The following is a 25,301-nucleotide window of genomic DNA, read 5'->3' as shown; positions in this document are numbered from 1 at the left end:
GCCTTACTATAACAATATTATTTCTTATTATCTTACGAATTCTTACTGTATGTGGTTGGACGTTAGTTACTCAATCATATATTTTTAATTTTAATTCAAATAAAATAAAGATTCTTTGAATAACACCTAACGAAAACAAGCGAATGAAATGAATACAAAAAAAAAAAATTAAAGCTTTTCTACATACATATATATATATATTTTTATATCGACTTCCACTTTACTGATAGCGGTAAGGTAGTTTATGTCACTTTGTCTTTAAAATTAATTATATATAATTCGATATATATCCTAATACATGATAAAACCGTCAAAGCGTAAAGTTTCACACGATAGTTAGTATGTAATACGAATCGATTGACAAGAGTTAAATATCATTGTATATTTGCCAACTAAAATAATAATCTCGACTTGCGTACTCTCGTAAATACGATTATACGATGGCATTGTTCTTGAATAACGTGCGATAATCTAGAGTAATGCGTCTCATTGCGTATGGTTCGACGTGCTTTAATGTAAAGGTTTATAATGTGAACATATTTACTTTGATCATGATGAAGATATTCTCCTGACCGATTTCATCTACGACAACCATTTTCAAGCGAGACATCATATTATTATGCACAGGCGTGTGCAAACACAGGTGTATTATCTATTTCTTCACTATCGTTATTCGATTGCTAGGCAAATAAGACAAAATCGGAAAGAGTTCAGGTGAAGGCTTAACCCGCTTTTCACGGGCGCCGGACAGCTAATGACAATTTCTCGACAAGAAAAACAATGAAATAACTCCTGACCCGAAGTTTGAATTCATGGCCTCGATATTTGAGACCAATCCACAAAACCAACGAAGCAGCCAATCTGCGTACTCATTGTGATACAGTTTAAATAAATTGACACCATTTTACCTAACACCCCCCCCCCCACACACACACACACGCAGGCGAAACCGCAGACGAAAACTAGTACAATATAACGCATCCGCAATACAAAAATATACGAACACAAACACATCACTTGATTACTTTGTAGTTGGACTAAAACATCTTCGAAGTATGCACAATATGAACGCCATGACCCATAGCAATTAAGAATTCATCACATATATAATGTATCGCAGACTGAACTGCGTCACACTACACTCACACGGTGACATTTTCTCAGAACTAGAGTTTTCTTCTCATCATGAGTACAGATCAATAATCCATAAATAGATCGCTTAGACGCAACGTGTTTTTATTGCACGATATAACATGCTAAAAATACACAAGTGTATTTATTGTAAAATAGATCAGGGTTGGTAATAACAAAAACATAAAAGGTCACTCGGAGTTTGATAAACAAGCTTATATAAAACCACTTATAACGTACAAACGAGTTTACTTTCCTCTTTTAACGTAGGTACATAAACCTCTTATGACGTTTTAAAAATCATTGGCTTTACTTATAAATGTTATTTACGTAATTATTTGTTAAACAAAGCTGTATTCGTCTTTTGAATGTCAAAAAAAAATGACAGAAAGGGAGAAAACTGTTCAACTAAACACAATTACAACGTGTATAAGTATGGCCAACAAAAAATTTTAGCAAGCAGTATGCATTAAATATTTCATTCCCGTCACATTTTTATAATACAGCAGAGGTATACTTTCAAAAGTCACTTCGTATCTCACTCGTGACATGTTGAAAACTTGATATGAAACCAAGGTAATGCGCAATTTTATGCGTTTAACTTTTATTTTTTTGTACATATTTACATTTGGGGAACAAACAATTATTAAAGGTCTTCAAAACTATGGTTTAAATAATATACAAAAATTAGTCAAGTTTCCATTAATAGATAACGCTTATATACTATTAAAAAAGAACAAAAAATAGTATTTGATATTAAAGAGTTTAAAAATTAAGATATACGCTTATTTTAACTGCAATATGTGTAACTTATATTTAAAAAGTATATAACTTGATTATAGTAAATGCCGCACAATATCACCTTCGCACATTTCACGATGGTGTTCTGCGGTGAGTTTCGAGTTTGTATACAGAATAGCTCTACTGTAATTGCACACTTTAAACTTTCACGAGGCATTTTATACATCAAGCTACCCCGACTTTGCTCGGATAACATTAAAGTTTCATTTAAGTACCTGCATGTGTCTCTTTGCTGAGCTAAGGAATCTTCTTCGTTTGAGAATGCATGTGGCAGAATTTAATTGAAATTATAGATGTAGGTTGCCGAGCACGAGATGAATTATGTTACAAATAAAGCACATGAAAATTCAGTGGTTGATCCCTGCGTTGGAACCGAAATGATGGGTTAAGATTCACGCGTTCTTAGCACTGGGCCATCTCGGCTTAAATTTAATTAAAATATGATGTTCATATGTTCTCGTGCAAAATTGTAAATTGTAAATTACGAATAAAAGGGATTATATTGATGCTAATCATTATGCATCTAAATATTTTTGGTCGTGGTAAATGGGGCGTGGTAGTCACCCATCTACCACATTCCAAAAACCACACTATAACAAAAAAATAAAAATAGAAAGTTTTATTCCTGACATTTGACAGTTTAAAAAGTTTCAAAAAAAATTCGCTGCTTCGAACGTTCAAAACTTTTAGAACGATTGATGTTCGTATATCTTGTTAATGATTTTTCAAACTTTGCAGAATTTAATATAATACTAGATAACCGTCCCGGATTTGTTGTTGAAATAATATACAACAAATAAAACGTTTATTTCTAACCCCCTGTTTCTTTTACGTCACGTCAACAACACTATACCAATCCAAAAATTCCAATCGGAGTAGGAATAAAGGTAAACAAACCGTAGATTTACAAATTGAGGCGATTTTCTAATTGTTCTTCTGTATTACGTACTATAAACAGTACTTGATTAATTTACCTTTACTTATAATACAACACTATTCAACTTAATTGGTTACAGTAACAGTAACAGCCTGTTAATGTCCCACTGCTGGGCTAAGGCCTCCTCTCCCTTTTGAGGAGAAGGTTGTGGAGCTTATTTCACCACGCTGCTCCAATGCGGGTTGGTAGAATACACATGTGGCAGAATTTCAATGAAATTAGACACATGCAGGTTTCCTCACGATGTTTTCCTTCACCGTTAAGCACGAGATGAATTATAATCACAAATTAAGCACATGAAAATACAGTGGTGCTTGCCCGGGTTTGAACCCACGATCATCGGATAAGATTCAAGCGTTCTAACCACTGGGTTACAACCACATTAATTTAACTTTCGAAGTTCCGATTACAACTTCGCGGACATTGAAAACGCCATTTTTTCGCGAATCCATAGATCTAGATCTCGACCAATTATATCGCGTCAATTGATATCGGTGTCCAAGTTGTTTATTTGGATTTACTCTTGTGGTTGGAATAGGCTATACAAAGATTCAACTTCACCGGATGAACGATTGAAGCGAAGAAAACAAACATTCACTTTTATATTACATTATATATTTGTTATAAAAGTATATCCGTGGTCCGCAATCTCTTAAACTTCGCCAATCGCTTATTTATACGCTACATTTAATAATCATGACATAATTTTTAATCTTTTAATGATATCTTTTATACGACAGACATGTATTATGGCGACGATTAGACGCCAATGTTATTGCTCTCCATAGCATTTTTATGACATTTGGCAGTATTATATATAATGTATGCCTCATTGAACTAGTTGGCTAGGTTATAAGTCTATAGATACCAAGGTCCTCGGTTCAAAACCTGGTCCGAGTTGAAAACTGTTATTGGTTATTCTTAAATTATTCAAGGACATCACCAGAATACACGCAACCCTCGATCATGTACTGGTGTTTGCATACACAATTGTCCTAAATTTCGGGTCTCAGGGTTTTATATAAAGTACACAGAGAACAATATATGAAGCATACATTATTTAACGAATAACTTAATATAAAAAAATATATACATATTATTATTCTGTCAACATTTTCACAATAAGCCTTAAACACTTTAGACTTAGTTACAAATGTGCCCGATCCTTGCGAACCTTACGTAAGTGTCTTTCATTGCACTTGTGACAATCACGGTACTCTGTTGTTAAAGAATAAAGAATTATATTGAACTTTTCAAAACAGTTTTTAATACATATACGTGGAATCCTATGTATTCTACATTTCCGTCATTATATATGATATGTGTAATCTATAGACAACCAGGTTTTACAAGATCATCCCTTTGCTTAGTCAGTTGTGATACTTTAGCTATGTTTACTACTTTGACAGTTACATAATTTCGTCTTTAATTTTATCATTATAAGGTATAAAATTGAACGCATGTAAGATCCTAGAGCCAGTCATTTCTATTTCGGGTACAAGTAATAGAATACTTTTTAAGGTGTGTGGTGTCCTTAAGAGCACACAGACGTAGTAACATAAGACATGTAGACAAAATGTATTTTGCAATCGCAACGTATAATATATAATATACATAATATGTCTTTAATATATTAACTAAGAGACGAATAGCCTGTAAATGTCCCACAGCTGGGCTAAGGTCTCCTCTCCCTTTTTGAGGAGAAGGTTTGGAGCTTATTCCACCACGCTGCTCCAATGCGGGTTGGTAAAATACACATGTGGCATAATTTCAATGAAATTAGACACATGCAGGTTTCCTAACGATGTTTTCCTTCGCTGTCAAGCACGAGATGAATTATAATCACAAATTAAGTACATGAAAATTCAGTGGTGCTTGCCCGGGTTTGAACCCACGATCTTCGGTTAATATTCACGTGTTCTAACCACTAAGCCATCTCGGCCATGACATTTGCATATACATAATTATGTTGTCAGGTACAGAAGAGATCATAGGGTCACACACACACATTACACAGTATAATTACAGGCGCAAGGGACATAAAATCTTAGGTCCCAAGGTTGGTGGCGCATTGGCGATGTAAGCGATGGTTAACATGTGACCACTTACCATCAGGTGGCCCATATGCTCGTCCGCCTTACTATTCTATAAAAAAAAACACCCCCTTCACTCACACACAAGCGAAACCGCGGGCGTTAACTAGTAGTATAAAACATACATTACATTAGATGTATTGTATATATTACAGTATGGATGTTTTTCAATTAACTTGATACTAATATATGATATGATTTCTTTGATATAATATGTCTCTTAAGTCATAAACATAACATCCATAAACTACTATTTTACAGATACTTCTAAAGCTCTATTACAAACACATCATCGTTTTTTTTTTTTACCGTACGTATATGACGTACAGTTTGTCACGTTCTCGAGTTGCTAATTCGCTTTATTGTTTTATTGCCATCGCGGCGTAGGTTAATTTTTAATTATACGTGTCAAACGCTACTCTGGTTTCAGTTTTTGTCACTAATAGATGAACATATTTAATTAATAGATAAATTAGCTAATTTTATCATTAACTGGCCTTTGTTTTATCAAATTCACATCGAGTATATTATTAATTTATATGAAGGCCCGACTTTTGGACTTTTAAATTTCATTTTGTTTTTATTATTACTATATCGAAGCATTACCTACCACCATTTGTGATTATTAACCTGACATATATACGTTGTTTTATTTAGAAATGGGCCTCATGATAGTAAATGGTTACTAGCGCCAATAGACAATGGCGCCGTAAGAAATTTTAACCATTCCACGCTCCGCCATTGCGCCACCAACCTTGGGAACTGAGACAATATGTTAACAGATATTCTACCGCCAAACAACAATACTAAGTATTACTGATTGACGGTATAATATCTAGTGTTACATATAATATGTTGTAGCTACCTAGTTCGCTTATTTCCCGATAACTTTAAATGTATTTGATACACAATATTAATCCTTATCCTTATTAATATTGTTTACATATTAGTTTGAACAGTCTTTTGTCAATAAAAATAACGTTTACGTTCCTCACCATTGGCACTAATTGTTATATTTTAGTACACATCGCAAGCTAACATTCAAAACTACACTAGAGTTTTATGTGGTCATTCAACGATAGGAAACTACAGCATCCATCTTATATGACAAAGTAACAGTAAAATATTCGTTATCAGATTTATTAAACGACGATTTATAAAAATTTAAAGAAAGAAAGCCGTGAGTCGTATGGCATTATTGGATCATTTGTTTTGCTGACGCTGATTGCTTTAAAATATGGTAATCTTATTGTATACTTAATCAATGATTATAAGTAAAAACCTTGTTGTTATTTAAAACAAGAATGAACAATATATCTAGTTCATTTCAAGTATAATATGGTACATGACTACCTCGTTGGTCTAGTGGCTTGATGTAAGGCCGCAGACCCGGAGGTCATGGCTTCAATTCCCAGGTCGGGCCAATAAAAAGTTATTGGGTTTTTCTATCAGAAAATTCTCAGTATCAGCCTGGAAGTTGGAAGTGTGTACACTCCCGTGCCTCAGAAAGCACGTAAAGCCGTTGGTCCTGCGCCTGAACTGTTTCCGGTCGTGTCGGATTGCCGTCCCATCGGAGAGAGTTGGGGAATAGAGAGCATCTGTGTTTACGCATACACTTGTGCACTATAATATCTCCTGCGTAGTTGGCTAATCTCTCTCGAGATTGGCCGCCGTGGCCAAAATATGTCTGGAGGACATTATTATTATTGTTTTTTGTATCTTTTTTTATATCTCCCTTTTAACAGGGGTAACTTAACTTGGGGTGCATGTCAGTCACCTCCACGTGGTGCACCCTGGGCAACGGGGTCGACCAGCAATCCGATGTTTTTCCGGAATGCTTGTCGATCGCGGCTGAGACTGACGCGGCGGAAGTGTCGGACTTCTCTGTTGCGCAGAGTGGACCAGCGAGCGGTTTCGTGGCAAATAGGAGGACTCCGGGGTCCTTTCGGGCCGCCTGAGAGAGGAGGAGTTGGTCTCTGGAGTCCTTTCGGGCTGCCGGAGACAGGAGTAGAGGAGTAGAGGAGGAGGGAGAGGCGGGTTCGTCCAGTTTCGGTGTCGATGCTGGGCGGACAGACTTCGGTCACCGCCTTCTCAAACTCGTTTCCCCATCCAGGCGCCAGCCTGCGGTGGGACCGAGGGCCTTGCCTTCACCGGCCGGGTCGATAGGAGAAAACCTCAATAAAAAACAACAGGTGGGTCGCTCACCCAAAGCGACGGCCGCAGGTGGTGTCGCGGTGGTGTGCTAACGCGTTCCCGTAACCCCACCACCATGCGGTGAGAAGGAAACGAGGAGGTTTTAGTGGGTAGGACGGTGGCCTTCTGCCCCGTGAGTCCCACATACCCGTCCCGGTCGTGTCCGGGCGGCAGGCGTAAATGCCTTTCCTCCTCGAAAAAAAAAGAAAAAAAAAAAGGGGTAACTTAACTATCACGCGGGCCTTGACCAAGCCTGATAGGTTTGTTAAATATTAAATTGACAATGGTGATACGAGACGTGTGGTGTTTAGTATGACTGCTTTTTGTAAAAGTGCGAAAGTGGACATAGACATTTGGAGAATATTGAGATTAGTCTTGAGTGTTTTTGGGATAACGCCTGTACTAGAGAGCATGATTGGTAAAATTTTCACTGTGTTTATTGACCATTGTTTTTTAATTTCATTAGCCAATTCTATGTATTTTATTACTTTTTCATTGTGTGTACTGAGTAGGTTGTGTGTATTACATACTGCAATATCGACTATATAAACTATTTTGTTGTTTTTGTCTACCACTGTTATATCCGGTCTATTTTAATGTATGGTTTGGTCGGTGGTGATCGTTCGATCCCAGTAGATTTTATAATAATTATTTTCTAGAACTTTCCAGGGTTGGTATTTATAGCAAGCTACTTTATTTGTTATGTTATATTGATGGGCTAAGTTTTGGTGAATTATTGCTGCTACTTGGTCATGCCTGTGCTTATAATCAGTTTGGACGATTGACTTGCAAGCTCCGGTTATGTGTTGATTATTATTATTATTATTATTATACGGTACAATTATAGATGTCGCATTTAATTTTTGTTGAGGGTTCAAATAAAACAAAGTCGTATTTGAAGTTTAGTATGTTTGAGTTTTTATTTATAACTATTATATATGTTTATCTTGAATGTAGGTTGTGAGAACGTCAAGAGACGCCAGTTGTTTTTAGGGCACGAGACGTTTCTGTAGGGGCGGTAGTACTCGTCGTCATCTTGCCGCCTCATGTCTACACCCTTAGATGCAAAATAGCACACGGTTTCGAAATTTTCATAACGTTACGTATCAATTCTAAATTAAATCATGGATGTCTTGAAACGAAATGTTATTTCAATCTAATATTTGATATTGAAGCTGTTAGTTGCATTTTTTATTACAAATTCGGTTATCACATCATAATAATTGTTATTTAAATAAGTGGTATGCGCAAGCGATTTCAATATGATGTCTCATTATCACGCGATCTTAGATACCTCCTTGCTTAGGATTGCATGAATAATAGGGGAATGCATAACAGAATATTTTAACGACAGAAAACCCTAAATCACATACTGACCGCGTAGCAACATCTGTATACTACTTCACTTTATTATCAATATTGTTACTTTTTCGGGTAAACATATATATATGTTCAAATATTATTATATATGATCAAAAAAAATTTTTTCGTTGATGGTTAAAAAAATTATATATAATAATAATAATAATAATAATATCCTGGGACATTTTTAACACACGGCCATCTGATCCCAAATTAAGCTTGTACAAAGCTTGTGCTATGGAAACCAGACAACTGATATATTACATATACTACTTTTTTTTTGTAAATACATACTTATATAGATAATTACACCCAGACTCAGGACAAACATACATGTTCATGCACACAAATGTCGGTCCTGGGTGGGAATCGAACCCACAACCTTCGGCGTGAAAGGCAAGTGTTCTACCAACCACGCCAACCGGCTCGTATAAAATTAGAAATAATTTTGAAATGTCTAGAAACTAAATTGTTACTCTGTATTAAGATTTATATTTAGAAGAAAAATATGAGATTATAAGTGTTTACGTTTATATTTAAACTCTTCTTTGATGGTAAAAAACTACCGAGAGTAAAAACGCATTAAACTCGCACTGTAAATGACCAAACCGCAATTAAATGTCCTATTCCAACCAAAAGAGGAGTAAGGATAACAACTTATACATCGAATTGACGCAATATCAATGGTCGAGATCTTGAATAATCTATCATACTCGCTATGCATTCGCGAAGAAATGGCGTTTTGAAGTTGTAATCGGAACTTTGGAAGTAAAATTGAAGTGGTTATAAGTAGTTATGTGGAATAGTGTTGCATAAATAAAGGTTATTTCAAGAACTGTTTGTTGTGCATAATATAGCAGAGCTATTAGCAAATCGCATTCATAATGTTAATTGGTTGTTATGTTTGTTTATGTTTACTTTTTCTTCGATTGGAATTTGGTATAGATCTTATTGAGCACGAGTCATTTTGGATTTCTTGCCTTTCTTATTTTATAATATTATTTATTCTTGAAAATATTCTTCTGATTTATATGTAAAAAAAACGTATTTTTACAGTCTACGGAATATGTGGATCGCTGCTGCTACTAGCCTAGTGCAGCGACGGTGATCTGTCCATTTCGATCGCTAGGCGACACTAAGCGCTTTCATTCAACCTGATGCATACCGAAGTAATAGCCCATCAAAGCACTTTCAGTAACATGAGAACGCCTCGTGGCGAAGAAGACCTGCAGAGGCAGATCAGTCATTGTAACGACACAGTGGTATGCGCAAGCGATTCCAATATGACGTCTCATTATCACGCGATCTTAGATACCTCCTTGCTTAGGATTGCATGAGTAATAGGGGAATGCATAACAGGATATTTTAACGGCAGAAAAACCCTAAATCACATACTGACCGCGTAGCAACATCAGTATACTACTTAACTTCATTATCAATATTGTTACTTTTTTGGGTAATACAAGAAACATAAATAAAATTAATTTCTTTAATAGCTTACTGTGTAACATTGAAAATGTACATGAATACATTTCACAGTTCAAAAAACATTTTGACCTATTCACATGTTAAGGTTTGAGTGAATAATTGAACAGCACAAACCATAATTTTTCCTTGAAATGTGTGTTTATTAATGTAGAAAGGTAAATGTGGTATTTACTATGACCTTCTATTTCTGTACACTTAGAAGGGTTGTTGCATGGAATATATAATCTGTTGTATATAGGGCTGCCAATGACGAATGTTAATTCTGATTGATTTAATTGGTTGCAAAACAGATAATTTTAGCAAAGGGTGCAAACCATACAGCCTCTACATAAAAAATAAAGTAGTCAAATTTTGATATGAAGTGCTTTTTCTTTTATTAAAGAGTCAGCAACCCTGCCACATAAATCAAGAACAATGATTTAATGTAAATACAAATAGAAAATCTTAGCTTATTTCAAGATACTCAATCAATGAATTGACAGTTTACTAATTAAAGCTTTTCTTTTTTCTTGTTAAAAGGCACATGAATAAATGTTTGATTTTTATCTGTTATCTAGAAGGGACATTTTTTATCTGTTTTAGATTTCGGTAAAAACCCCCATTCAGCATTGTTTATAAATTTAATTAACCATGTAAATAACTCCACAAGAATTGTAATAGAGACTTGTCTGTACATTATTATTGTAATAAAAAAATCAAGTATGTTTTGTAAATTATTGTGTCAGTGAATATTTCAGATAATTACAATTTACTTTTTATCAATCAATCAGGCTTTCGCACTGTGATTGTGTTGTTTAAAGACCATGACAAAAATTAATACTGTATTTTTTTAATTGCTTAATATTTTAAGCCATACATAGCAATGCCTATATTCAATTATATACATCATCTGTGATCAGATTTTAGAAAACAACAAGGTAAAGGCTTAGGTATACAATTGAATTGAAATCCTAGACTTTATTAATACATTAAATTTGGAATTCAATTATTAAAATAATAGTGAATACAGTTAGATTTGTTTTTACCAGGAGATTGTTTGCTCCATTCGTTTATAATTAATTGACACCAAGCAGGTGACATTATATAATTATATTAATTGCATTTGTTTGAGTGTTTATAAGGCATATTTTTGCTTGATACATGTACATACAAGGTACATAGATTAATCATTTTATTCCATTTATCTTCTTAATAAAATAATAAAATTATTACTTTTACTTCATGTATGAACACCACTATAACAATGAGAATGATTAATTATCTTCAACTGTTTTTATTTTATGGAGAACTTTGTTTAATTATACAATAATAATATATTCATCATTAAAAAATATGTTCTTTATCCAAATTATAAATAAAACATATAGAAATAAAGTCTTCTTTTATAGTATAAAAATAAATAAGTAGCAAGTATATCTTTGTTTATTATATATTTAAATATTGATAAAAGGGAGGAAATTTACTTTTAAGACAATTTACTTAATTTATGATAGATATGAAAGAAACTTACTGCGAAAATAGTGTTCTGAAGTCCAAAAGGAATTGGCGTCAGTCTCGCAAAAAAAACTATCTTAAACGCTTGAGGCCCAGATATCACTTTGAGAAGAGCTCTCGCCGTCTCGTTCTTCAGTAGTCGGTCGAGAGGCAAGTATCCTCTCAACAATTTTAACGTGAAATGTGCCACAGCTACACCAAAGTTTGCACTAACCACAACAGTTCCTAAGCCTTTCACAATACCGAATAAATATCCACTGGTTATTATAAGCACTAAATATCCGATCGTCACTGGGAAACTTACAATTAAAAATAGTCCCATAAATAACAAAAATATAATTTTGGGATCCTGCGCGTCCACCCAATATAAAATATTCTTCAAATATTCTTTGAAGAAATATAACACTAGAACTAGACACGTAAGTAATAATATTGAAATAACAATATTAAATAAATAACTATATGTGGTCCTGTTGTTTATTTTAGCCCATAAACTTTTCTTTCTTGTTACCGCCGAAGGATCGGCTTGCCCGTCCTCTACGTCCACAATTTCCATAATTTTATTTTATTGATGACTTAAACACGACTTTTTTAACGTTGCACCGAATAATAACGAATAAAATAGACTATCATTCGCCATGGCCTACTTTCCGCTACTGTTTATTTCGATACGGGATAAAATTTAAGATTGACCGTGTGTGACAACTGTGACGTAAAATATCAACTATTATCAACTAAATTCTGATTCTTTCCGATTCCAACTACCTAACTACCGAGTCGCTGACTTTTAAGCACTAACAACTATTTTTATTCTATTCATATGTAATACAGAGTATAAAAAGAAAAAAATATCATATGTTTACAGATTCTAAAGAAAACACAAACACGTAAACTAATTCTTTGTATATGAATTGTAAAAGATTTTCTTTTTAAGAAGTATTTTATTAAAAAAATATATTTTTGCTTATTTAATTACCAGTTAAAACTTACATTTATTTTTAAAATTAAAGATAAACTGAAATTTTCACGTATATTATAAAACATTTTTTGATTAATATTATTATGCTGTTCATTTTTTTTTATTTCATTTCTTAAGGAAAATTGTTTTGGCTATTTATTAATAAATATTTATAAGTTGTCAAATGTTGAAAATCGATATAATTTAATTTACATCACTATCCTAGTTCCGTTCGTCTTGTCAATGTCAAAGCTAAGTCAACTCGTGTCCCTTACCTCTTCCACGGCTGAATTTAATAGCGGATATTTTTAAGGGATCATCAGATGTAAACATCCGTGTAGACCCGCAGTTTCTCCTGCGAGAGTAAAACTATTATTTAAAACATTAAATTACAGACATAGTAGTTAGTTCCTATTCTTATTATAAGCATATAGCGTAACATAACCATGCCTCCGAAAAAAGCTGGCAATTCTGCCAGTAAGAAGACTGAGCAGAAGAAAAAGGAAAAAGTCATAGAGGTAAAGCACAAACGCACATTTTTTGACTATTTATTGCTTGAGAAGCACATAAGTTGAATAGAAAAATTTTTTCTTTACTTATTAGTAAAGAAAAAACTAAAGTTATTACTAAAATCATTCTTTATACTGAAACGGCTTCTTTATTGCTAAGTTATTTATCAACATAGTTTACAAATAGAAACGTCCTTATTAATGTGCAAATCTATCCATTCCTACTTTTCATATGCTCCTCAGAAATCCATAAGCACTTATTTTTGTGAAAGTAATTTTAAAGGACAATATTGCCTTTAATAAACACTTAATTACCCATGTAATTTACATTATTCTTTTAATCAATTATTTTTTAACTTTGTCTTTGTAATTTATAAATTTTGGTTTTTCTTATATTTAGATTATTTTTGTGCTATTAAGCTTCTGTTGCCTTATTGTGCAGTTACCTGTAATTGAGTAACCACTTTTTGTCTTTATTTTGTCAAATCTGTAGTTTCATGTGCTTGTGTGTACTTTGTTGGTGACCTAATTCATAAAAAGTATTATTTATATGAAGTTAATTTAGATCTCCACAATTGTTTAACCTTGCTTAAGGTTTTTCCCTACAGTATTTTTTATTTTACTTATTTACAATTGCAGGACAAAACATTTGGGTTAAAGAACAAAAAGGGAGCAAAACAGCAAAAGTTTATCCAGCAAGTGGAAAAACAAGTGAAGAGTGGCGGCATACATCCCGCAAAGCCTATGGAAGATAAGAAAAAGGATAAAGAGACTAAATTAAAGGAACAGAAAGAACTGGCTTTGTTGTTCAAGCCAGTGCAAACGCAAAAGGTTGAGAAAGGTAAACAGAAAAAAATGAAACAGTTTTTCACTAAAGTAACAGCCTGTTAATGTAAGGCCTCATCTCCTCTCGAGAATTAGTTATTTTATATTTCACCATGCACATGTGATGCAGAATTTCCTCAGGTTATCCTTTATTGAGTATGAGATAAATTATAAACTCAAATTAAGCATATTAAAACTTGGTGGTACTTGCATGGGTTTGATTCCGCATTCTTTGATTAAATGTTCTTTGTTGTTCCCTCACTTATGAGGATTGTGACCATATGATTTGTCCCCATTACTTCTGGCCTGCGCCAGTTCAATAGATCGTTATAGAGTTTCTCCTGTTGCCTCTGTAATATATTTACATCATCATGTTGGAATTTGGCCCCTGGTGTGCTTCTGTCCCATGGTCAACTGCTTCTCCAACTCACATGTTCTAGCCACTGGATTATTTATGCGAATTTTTGATACAGAGATTTCAGAGGAAATAAAAAAATTAAATACAAAAATCTTTTTTATATTTTACAGGTATTGATCCAAAATCTGTGGTGTGTGCTTTTTTCAAGCAAGGGCAGTGTACCAAGGGTGATAGATGCAAATTTTCCCATGACCTCACTATTGAAAGAAAGGTATGCAATTAGATATATGTATATATATTAATCAAAACAAGTCAATACTTTTAAATCCATACTTGCCATTTGATTGAAATTTTAACTTAGGTGTCAGTTCTAAGTAGAGCATAATTAAAAAAAAAAAAAAATTTAACCATTCACCATTTGCCAAGTAAGGCATTTTTTAAAATTATCTTTTATAAAATAAAAAGTTTGTCATCTAAATTATTTTTAAAACCGCTTACGTAACATGATCATTTATAAAAAAAAAAAATTAAGTGTGAATCGTTTCATATTGTATAAAAAAAAATTAGAGTAACTTATACCACTGTCTGATGGCAAACCTATTTAGTTATCTTTTTTTGGTGAGGTAAACTTATTGTAAAAATTCCTTCACCACTCAAACAGAATTCATAGCTCTAAGGTGCTCAAAACCACACTGCATAATAATTATAAAAATATGTATGCATTAAAAATATTATATATACTAATAATACATTCTTTCAAAATAATGTTAAAATTGTAGACAAATTAGTATGGAAACTACAAATAGAATATGAACAAATTGTTGTATATAAATACCTATGATTATATACTTTCAGGCAGAGAAGAGATCTCTGTATGTGGACATGAGAGATGATGATGATGATGACAACATGGACAATTGGGATGAAGCAAAGCTCAAAGAGGTTGTTGAAAAGAAACACGCGGAAGACAAACAACGCCCAACAACTGACATTGTAAGTCACACTTGCATAATTTTATACAACCATTTACATTATTTAATCATTTCAGTTCGAAGCTAATGATAAAATATTAATTTTTTTTAAAAAATATTAATTTTTTTTTTTCAATTGTATCAACACAATTTAATTCTTTTCATAAATAAACTTTTACGATATGGTATCCATACCATATTACAATATATTATGGTTAATGGCAATACCAGTAGATATCTGTAACATAAGTACGAACAAGAATTGTAGACAATTTCAATTTCATCTAGTGAACATTCATTACCGTAACAGCCTGTGAATGTCCCACTGCTGGGCTAAAGGCCTCCTCTCCTCTTTTTGAGGAGAAGGTTTGGAGCTTATTCCACCACGCTGCTCCAATGCGGGTTGGTAGAATTCACATGTGGCAGAACTTCAGTGAAATTAGACACATGCAGGTTTCCTCACGATGTTTTCCTTCACCGTAAAGCACGAGATGAATTATAATCACAAATTAAGCACATGAAAATTCAGTGGTGCTTGCCCGGGTTTGAACCCACGATCATCGGTTAAGATTCACGCGTTCTTACCACAAGGCCATCTCGGCTTTTAACATTCATTAATACATAGAATTTTAAACCATAATGTAAGTTGTGATTTTTATCTAAAAGGATATTCCCAATGAATTTTCTGCCCATATTCTTGAGATTTGCTTCGATAAGGTAATTCTTTGATTCACATTAGTTTCAAAAGACCGATAACTATGAGTGATCGAATGATTGAATGAATGACTGGGACATATAATGAGCCACATCTCAAATTACTTGTCATCGGATGACGCGGGCGGAAACTAGTAATTAATATTATGTAATTAAATTACATTCAAATATCTTCAAATTATATGTTTACAGATATGCAAACATTTCTTGGAAGCTGTCGAAAAATCTAAATACGGTTGGTTCTGGGAGTGTCCCTCGGGTTCGAAATGTATATACAGGCATGCTCTGCCAGCTGGATTCGTTTTAAAACGGGACAAAAAGAAAATGGAAGAGAAAAAGAATGAGATATCTCTTGTAGATTTAATAGAAAAGGAAAGGGCTGCGTTAGGCCCAAATCAAACTAAGATTACTCTAGAAACCTTCCTTGCCTGGAAGAAGAAAAAAATCAAAGAAAAACAGGTATTAAAACATATTTTTATATATTGCTCCTGTCTTACATCTTACTTATAAGCATTTGTTAAACACTTATTTCTCTCTTTCTGTCATCATCGATTTGACATTTGATAGAAGAAGACATTGACAGCATTGTTTAACTTATTGTAATATTTTTAACTTTTCAAATCTCTACATGCCATAAATAAAGTGGCTCTATCTATTATACTCAACAAAAACCACATGTCTTATTAATTAGCCCATACAAACAAACAATTTATAATATGTTAAATAAAAATCATTTAAAATTACAGGAAGCACTTACTAAAGCAGAGGAACAGAAAAGAAACGATTTCAAGGCTGGTCGAGCTGTTGGGCTGTCTGGCCGAGAGATGTTCTCGTTCGATCCTGCATTGGCAGACGATGCGGATGATGACGACGAGACCTTCGATCTGCGGAACTACGACCAAGATGAAGAAGAACAAGATGTCACCGAGTACCGAGACATTCAGCTGGATCTCATTAACATGGAGGCATCTGAAGTAAGTTTTGTTTAAATACCAGCAGGCGACCAGCGACACGTGCACCAATATTTGTCCATCACAGGAATCGAATCGAAATTTATAGGTCACAGTTAGTTTCCCAACGACAAATAAGTTTGTAATCCTAAATTATTATTTTTTCTGTTTAAAAAATACAGTATCGTTCAGTAAACCGAAAACCGTAAATGTGTACACTGTCCTGAGTGTACAAATTTACGGTTTTCGGATTTGTCACTTTACTCATCGTCAATGCACCACCAACCTTGGGAACTAAGATATTATGTTCCTTGTGCTTGTAATTACACTGGCTCACTCACCCTCCAAACCGGAATACAACAATACCACTTGGTATTGTTGTATTCCCTTTACTGCTGTTTTGTGGTAGAATATCTGATGAGTGCAAGCTCATCAGATCGGGTTAGGTACACTAACCAGATGGGGTTGCACTAAGCCATATCACCAGTTAAACTTATTCCACCACTCTAAAGTTTAAAATTTATTCCAATGCTAGCTGTCATTGGAATTATTTAGGTGGATGAACAAAAAATGTTGCAAATAGTCTTGTAGTAAGTAGCAAAAAGCCGAGATGGCCCTGTGGTAAGAACGCGTGAATCTTAACCGATGATCGTGGGTTCAAACCCGGGCAAGCACCACTGAATTTTCATGTGGTTAATTTGTGATTATAATTCATCTCGTGCTTTACGGTGAAGGAAAACATCGTGAGGAAACCTGCATGTGTCTAATTTCACTGAAATTCTGCCACATGTGTATTCCACCAACCCGCATTGCAGCAGCGTGGTGGAATAAGCTCCAAACCTTCTCCTCAAAAAGAGGAGAGGCCTTTAGCCCAGCAGTGGGACATTCACAGGCTGTTACGGATTACGGAAGTAGCAATTGAATTTATGATAAATCTACACAAGTTTATGTTACTACATGCTTTATATTTATAGGTTTTTTTTTTCACACACCATGGTGAAAGCCAAATCCTATCTGAATTCATTTTAATTTCTTTAGCAACATGTACTTAATTATAAATGTGACAATGAGGCTGATCTCTCTTTACAGGTGGATGACACAGGAACGAAAGCTACAGAAGATAGATTACACCAAAACAAGAAGGGTCTTGAAAATGGTGAGGTGACTGAAAGCAACACTGAGACATCTCCTGACTCTGGTGCGGTACCAATAAATGAAAACCTGTTCCTGGATGAAGATTTAGATGAAGAACTTCAAAATTTGGATTTGGAAGACTAGTTGTATAAAAGACACAAAGAATGTTTAACATTGGCAGATTCATCTAAAGTCATTTAAAAATATGAAGCGTATTAGTAGTTCTAATGTGTCACATTCATATATTTTTTCAAAGACGAATTGGTATATAATGTACACCTAACATTACACCATATTTAAACAATAAAGTTGTTAATGCAAATTATTTTTATCATTTAGACAATTGAGAATATTGTTTACTTGTACAACTCTAGTATGAATACATAATCTATTACAGACAGGATTAAAGATAAATAAACTGCGACCATGAATTATATTTGACATCTAATTTAATAATAATTTGCAAGTAAAATTAAAGAGTATATATGTAAAGATTAGTATTATTCATAAAGATATATTAATCTTATACTGGTGGTAGGGCTTTGTGCAAGCTCGTCTGGGTAGGTACCACCCACTCATCAGATATTCTACCGCAAAACAGCAATACTTGATATTGTTGTGTTCCGGTTTGAAGGGTGAGTGAGCCAGTGTAATTACAGGCACAAGGGACATAAAATCTTATTTCCAAGGTTGGTGGCGCATTGGATATGTAAGCGATGGTTGACATTTCTTACAATGCCAATGTCTAAGAGCGTTGGTGACCACTTACCATCAGGTGGCCCATATGCTCGTCCGCCTTCCTATTCTATAAAAAAAAAAAAAAATCTAGAACCATTTATAGGGCATAAGTCAAGCTAGTATATATCATATAGTAGAATATAGCAAAAGGTTTGTTTATCTTTACTCCTCTTGCTATTCTAATATACTATAAACTTTTTTTTTAAATTGAATTAAATGCATATCAGAAATAAAAGATGAATGTAAATATAATATTTTTATTCACTAATAATTCTTACATGTTCATGCTTAGCAATATCATTATCTGGTTTACAAAACTGGTTTATAGATTATTGATACTTGCGAAAATTATTAGATTTATAAGAAAAATGAGTGGATACTTTTTATTCGAGTTTGAGGTCTTTTTCGCCTGACACTTTGCAACACTAATGCTTCTTCGCTAGAGATTTTACTAAATTTAATTTACCAGAATGTAGAGTACATAACATGTTATTTAAAAATCCACCATACATCTACACTATTATATTTTTGTTATATGTTTTGACCAATAGTATTTCAATAATTTAATATCTAATTCTCAACCACCTTGCCGGATTGTGTATTGTTATGTCATCAATAACCTCTTGTGACATTCCTTTACTTTTCATCCTCGGTATAACATTTGTTAGTATGTGACTATATCCATGTCCGCCATATGGAGTCTGCAATATTAAAGTTCAAGGTTAAATTTAATGATTAAAATATGTGATTGATACGATATAAATGTGCTGACTGTTGTGCAGAATTATAAAAAAAATGCCAATACTAGAAATATTACACCTTTGTCATCTTATTTCAAAAAGACTAACTTAACTTTTAATTGGGTGGACGTCAAGTCCTAAATTTAAAAATAAATGGTAATTGTAAGGATTTCACAAACAATACTATATAACAAAAGTATGTATAGTCCAAACACATAGGGTCTGTAATTTTATTATACTAACAATACTTTCATTAAGCATAGGTTAGGTATGTTGGTAGAGATGCTTAGGTGAATTAAAACTCAGCAGTCATATTAAGCAGTATTAGTAGAAGATGTCGAAATGATAATAAAGAGATTGATTACAGCAGCCAATAGGAATTTCATACTCATATTGATGTTGTTTTACAATTACTCCACTAAAATAACAATAATCAGCCACTGTTTATACTTCTAGGGTGTATGAAAGTCATTAGGCTATTGTTTATATTTCATCACAGAAAACATACTCTCCTTTAATGCAATTAGGTTTCCACTTACCAGTCTGTGTTTCGTATGAATATCATGGGACATAAGTATATGTTCTTGGTTGCCGTCATTCAATAAGATCTGTATCATTTTCAATCTCTGACTATCAGATGGCATATCTATGTCAATGTTTAATTGGTAGTAAGACACTTCAGTACCAAACAAATCAAACTGGCAGTATGTTCCTAATTCAGAAAACTCCAATAATTTTTCAGGGGCTTGAAATGTTCCTTGAAAAAAAGTTAACATAAAGAAATATTTAATATTATACTAGAACAGTACTTATGTACTTACAAAAAAAATCATTAGCAGATGTTTAATCAAACACTGATTTCTTGCTGCCATTGTGTCATTTAACATTATAAAGAAGACAGCATTGTTAAACTAATAACTAAATAAAATTTTTAAGTAACATTGTACAAAATTATCACATGAAGTAAATTTATTTTAGAACTTTATCAGTACATGAATATAAATGATGTTTAAAAATTTGTAATAAATGATATTTCATGCAATTCTATTATAATATCATTAATCACATGAAAACAACTTACTATCTAAATGTGACATGACAGCCTTTTCGACTTTGCCCCCAGCCTCCAGGTAGAGTCTGATTATTTCAAATGGTGCCTCAGGTACCCGATGTGGATGAAAACTAACTCCACAACCAACCTGGGCTTGAACTTCACCTGCTGCCATTATTGTTTTACGCTCAAAATCTAGATATAAAATAGAAAAATGTTATTAAAAAACTCAAATAAATATTTTGTGGTTGCAAGAATATTATATAAATATTGGCAAATTAGAACTAACTGGAAATACATAATAGGAAGGCGGACGAGCATATGGGCCACCTGATGGTAAGTGGTCACCAATGCTCTTAGACATTGGCATTGTAAGAAATGTCAACCATCGCTTACATATCCAATGCGCCACCAACCACCACCAAGGGACATAAAATCTTAGTTCCCACTAAGATTTTATGTCCCTTGTGCCTGTAATTACACTGGCTCACTCACCCTTCAAACCGGAACACAACAATATCAAGTATTGCTGTTTTGCGGTAGAATATCTGATGAGTGGGTGGTACCTACCCAGACGAGCTTGCACAAAGCCCTACCACCAGTAAAAGATAAGATCAGAGAGGCGAATCAGAGATCTCAGCATCTACATTCTTAAAAGCTACTAATGGCAGTTAAATTTAACAGATAACTATAATGTGACAATTATTGTAAAAATAGTAATCCTTATTAAGCTAACCATGTTGCAAATCTTTTCCATAATATATATTTTAAACATAGGTAGGTCATGTGAGGGTTTTGGGCAAACCTGCCTGGGTACGTACCACCCACCCACATCACATATTCAACCTCAAAACTTAAATGTCTATGGGTGGTAAGGTCTACTTACTATCAGGTCATCCATTTCACAGTCTACCTATTTAAAAAAATCATCAGAGACTAAAATCAGACTAAAATCATCGGAGACTAAAATATTTAATCAAACAAATCTCTATAGATTTGTTTATCTCTTTATTATTTATCAAACAAATACCTAAGTAGTTAATGTTAAAATGACGGCATAACTCCATACGAAAAGAACATCTACCTCTCAATGGCCAAACACTTGCAATTTCTCCAATAAAACCCGCCTTTACAGTGGGGTAGTCTTCACAGCCCACTGTTAGTTCTTTCAACATATGGTCATACAAATCCTCTTTAGTACTGTGCAGGGAATCATTATTTTGCATGTCTGCTATATAGAACCCAGTTCCAGAAACGATTTTAACATCTGTTTCTTTTGATACCATTTCATAAAACTTAACATCCCTTTCCAAGCCTTCTGTAGTGTTTTCCACTATGCATCCTGAGTAAACATTTTTATTTTAGATCAAATACTTTTTTCATGTATATTATTTATTTCGCTGTGTTAAATTTATTTGTCTATCATTATAAATATGTATTTTTTATGGAATATTTTAAACTAAAAATTGGCCTTCATGCAGACTGCATGATACAGGTGCAGATTTTTTTATTTTCATAATTTGTAAATTAAAATAAATATTGCATATGGAACAGTGTTGACTAAAAGCAACAAATCATCCTCATAGTTAAAGATATACTGTTAACATTAGCATGTTGGTGATGTGAACCCATAAGATTTTCCCCTAAAATGGTGAATCAACACACCTAAATAAGTTAAAAAAAAAACAAGTTTTAAGTCATAGAGTAATTATAAGAAAGTTTTAAATAATTGCAGTTAATATTCAAAGTTATAATCTTACCACCGCCACAATGTTTATATAATTGTACATCTTGTAAAACAGCATAATTTGCATATTCATCATTTAGAGACAGATTGTATTTAGAACTATATGGGTACTGCCTTACAAATCCCATTGTTTCCAGCTTCATATGTAAGTCAAATTTATCGGCTAAAAGCTTTGGGGGCTTCCGATAAAAATGTGAAAAATTCATTGCCAAGTGTTCATGAGTGAGAGTTGGTCCTAAGGTTTCAGGACCTACTTCTCCCAACACTGAAAATTATTAATAGTTATTTTATGTTAACTTACAGACAGGCCGAGATGGCCAAGTGGTAAAAACGCATAAATCTCAATTAATGATTGTGGGTTCAAACCCAGACAAGCACCTCTGAATTTTCATGTGCTTAATTTCTGTTTGTAATTCATCTTGTGTTTTTCGGTGAAGAAAAACATCGTAAGGAAACCTGAATGTGTTTTAATTCACCAAAATTCTGCCGCATGTGTATTCCACCAACCCACACTGGAACAGAGTGGTGGAATAAGCTCCAAACCTTCTCAAAAAGGGAAAGGAAGCCTTAGCCCAGCAGTGGAACATTTATAGGCTGTTCCTGTTACTGTGTATGTTAACTTTGGGATCACCCATTAATCACGTGAGGCTCGAAAGAGGAAGGAGGGGTTCGAAAAAAAATCATGAAATGTCACAAAGATGGGAGGGTGGTTTAATGAGACATCAAGTGTATTTATTTTTCGTAGAACGCACTATTTCTAAACGAAAAATTAATCAGATTATACCTGTATTTAAAGATAATATTCTGAAAATATCAATATACTTTGTACTAAAAAAATAAACTTGATTTTGGGTATTGGGGCTGGTATAAAACCTAACCACATATCACCAGGGGGAAAGAGGCTTAAAAAGTTCCTAAAAAACATCACGAGTTTCATCGACGACCCCTTATGTATAAATTAGGATAATTGCATTATTTCAATAATGTACATAAGTGATCTGTCTTTAACAATTTTTTAGTACATTATTTTATTGAACAGATGAAACAAAACCATTACATATATATATATTACACCAATTACACTTAATAAATAAAAAAGCCGAGATGGCCCTGTGGTAAGAATGCGTGAATCTTAACCGATGATCGTGGGTTCAAACCTGGGCAAGCACCACTGAATTTTCATGTGCTTAATTTGTGATTATAATTCATCTCGTGCTTTACGGTGAAGGAAAACATCGTGAGGAAACCTGCATGTGTCTAATTTCACTGAAATTCTGCCACATGTGAATTCTACCAACCCGCATTGGAGCAGCGTGGTGGAATAAGCTCCAAACCTTCTCCTCAAAAAAGAGGAGAGGAGGCCTTTAGCCCAGCAGTGGGACATTCACAGGCTGTTACGGTAATTACACTTATATTACACCATTAATACAATAAAAGTTATCGTTCTAAATCTAAAATATACTATTTCTGCTTACCTGTCTGTACTTTGTAAGGCATATTATTTTTTTAAAATGTCGTCGCAACGCAGAACGGTAGTTATCCAGACAAAATAAATTGAAATATATGTGAATTTATTGAGTCGTATTACTTGGCACTGAGTATAATTATTATAAAACTGTTATCTGAAAGGCGGAGGAGATAAGCACAATACCACAATGAATTTATCATTGTGGTATTATTGCTAGTAAATTAATTACATATGTAGTTCAACGCAATAAAAAAAATACTTTTTATATAGTTAAACCTATAAACTACGTATTTAAAATAGATAATGTTATATACTTTATTGAAATATTCTCTTTTGTGTATTACCACTACCACTGGGTAATATATTATAGTCAATATTGTTATCCACAAAGTAAATCAATCAATAATATGTCTTCATATGCTTGATGCACCGTGATTTAAAAAAATATTCTATAACTCGTTACACCTCACAGCCTGATAAAAAGTTTAACTAAAACTATAAATAGAATAACCAATAACCTTAATAAATGTCCTTTACCTTGATAATAACAGAACACTCTTACTCAGAGATTACATCAATAAAACTCAAGTGCAAGACTATAAACACAAACAAATTAACAAAAAGTGTATAAAGACAATGCTTATAAAGTAGTTACTAGTTAGACGAACGAATACATTATTTTAATAGGGAAATTCCCCAGTAGCATTGCCAATGTCAATTTTCTAAATTTACCAATTTAGGGCAAATTCTAGAAATTCTGGATATATCGACTCAAAACAAATTCATATCGAAAACAAGTAGCCTAGTAGGTAAATGCTTAATTTTAAAAACATTATCATATATTTTTTAAATAAGTGCTTAGCCACTTACCTATGCGACTTTTCTGAGCTATACTTTACATGAAATATGTGGCTTTTTTAAGGTGTTATTGTAAAACCATTATAGAACAAAAAAATTGAGAACGTTTTCTATAGAACTTCTTCAATACTTCTTATATCATAATTTTATATATTTTCCGCTCGTGCCAGATCTACCATTCCATCGGATTATGACAATTATGGAATAGAGTGGTATTACGTGTGCGCACCCAATTGTGTTCTATGATCTGTTCTGCACAGCAAATTATACTCTTGAGTATATTCATACCCCGCTGCTTAAGGAATTTACCATTTATTTGTTTATTTTATTCATTTACAACAAAATATTAATGTTTATTTTTATTCTTGACACCCATGAGACTTGTCAGCTTGTTTGGGTGCTGCTTAAACTAATAAACATAAACTGTAGACAAACTGATAGTATAATTAAAACACACACACACACACACACATCAAACTTAATAAAAAGAAAACAAAGTAACACAAAATAATATACAGATGAGCTTTTACTAAATATAATAAAGCAAAATAAAGCTATTTTAATATTGTACGTATTATGAGCGTACAGACGTATAATATTAAATATTCTTACAAATTATTCGTTATAATATTGAACCGTTTAGCAAATATTTTTTGAGTTTATACTTAATATTATATTTTGTCAATTTTGCTTTAAAATCTAACGGTAGTTAATTCGCTTTGGTAGGAAATAGCCTGATAATGGGTAAAACTCATATAGTATATAAAAACCCAGACATTCC

At 33.3% G+C, this 25,301-nt stretch overlaps 3 protein-coding genes across 4 annotated transcripts in view; 1 reads left to right on the top strand and 2 right to left on the bottom strand.

Annotated features, from left to right (window-relative positions):
• Positions 1–12,263, bottom strand: part of LOC126774336 (transmembrane protein 64) — a 31,875-nt gene extending 19,612 nt beyond the window's left edge. Inside the window, exon 1 of the mRNA XM_050495816.1 lies at positions 11,516–12,263. Within this exon, the coding sequence (XP_050351773.1) occupies positions 11,516–12,055 (540 nt within the window). The 5' untranslated portion in view covers positions 12,056–12,263. The remainder of the gene's footprint in view (positions 1–11,515) is intronic.
• A 450-nt stretch (positions 12,264–12,713) lies between these two features.
• Positions 12,714–18,410, top strand: LOC126774323 (zinc finger CCCH domain-containing protein 15 homolog). The gene is made up of 7 exons (XM_050495792.1): positions 12,714–12,975; positions 13,606–13,807; positions 14,320–14,420; positions 15,005–15,142; positions 16,027–16,293; positions 16,581–16,808; positions 17,874–18,410. Exons 1-7 carry the CDS (start codon positions 12,904–12,906, stop codon positions 18,060–18,062), a joined length of 1,197 nt encoding a protein of 398 aa, XP_050351749.1. The 5' UTR covers positions 12,714–12,903; the 3' UTR covers positions 18,063–18,410.
• Positions 18,411–18,899: 489 nt separating this feature from the next.
• On the bottom strand, positions 18,900–24,304 carry LOC126774327 (phosphotriesterase-related protein). Of its 2 annotated transcripts, XM_050495797.1 has the most exons (7): positions 24,200–24,304; positions 23,670–23,816; positions 22,208–22,459; positions 21,532–21,789; positions 20,478–20,642; positions 19,936–20,153; positions 18,900–19,357 (listed from the first exon to the last, which is right to left on the bottom strand). In XM_050495797.1, the coding sequence occupies exons 2-7, from the start codon at positions 23,689–23,691 to the stop codon at positions 19,220–19,222; spliced, it is 1,053 nt and encodes a 350-aa protein (XP_050351754.1). In that variant the 5' UTR covers positions 23,692–23,816; positions 24,200–24,304; the 3' UTR covers positions 18,900–19,219. The 2 variants fall into 2 exon arrangements, with proteins under 2 accessions (XP_050351754.1, XP_050351755.1); XM_050495798.1 differs by lacking the exon at positions 24,200–24,304 and having other exon boundaries at positions 23,670–23,842.
• Positions 24,305–25,301: the final 997 nt, after the last annotated feature.

This window comes from Nymphalis io, chromosome 16 (genome assembly GCF_905147045.1).
Source record: "Nymphalis io chromosome 16, ilAglIoxx1.1, whole genome shotgun sequence".
In the NCBI taxonomy this organism is placed as follows: Eukaryota; Metazoa; Arthropoda; class Insecta; order Lepidoptera; family Nymphalidae; genus Nymphalis; species Nymphalis io.
Note: the sequence above shows the minus strand (reverse complement) of the source record. Positions and strands in the feature narration are given on the sequence as shown.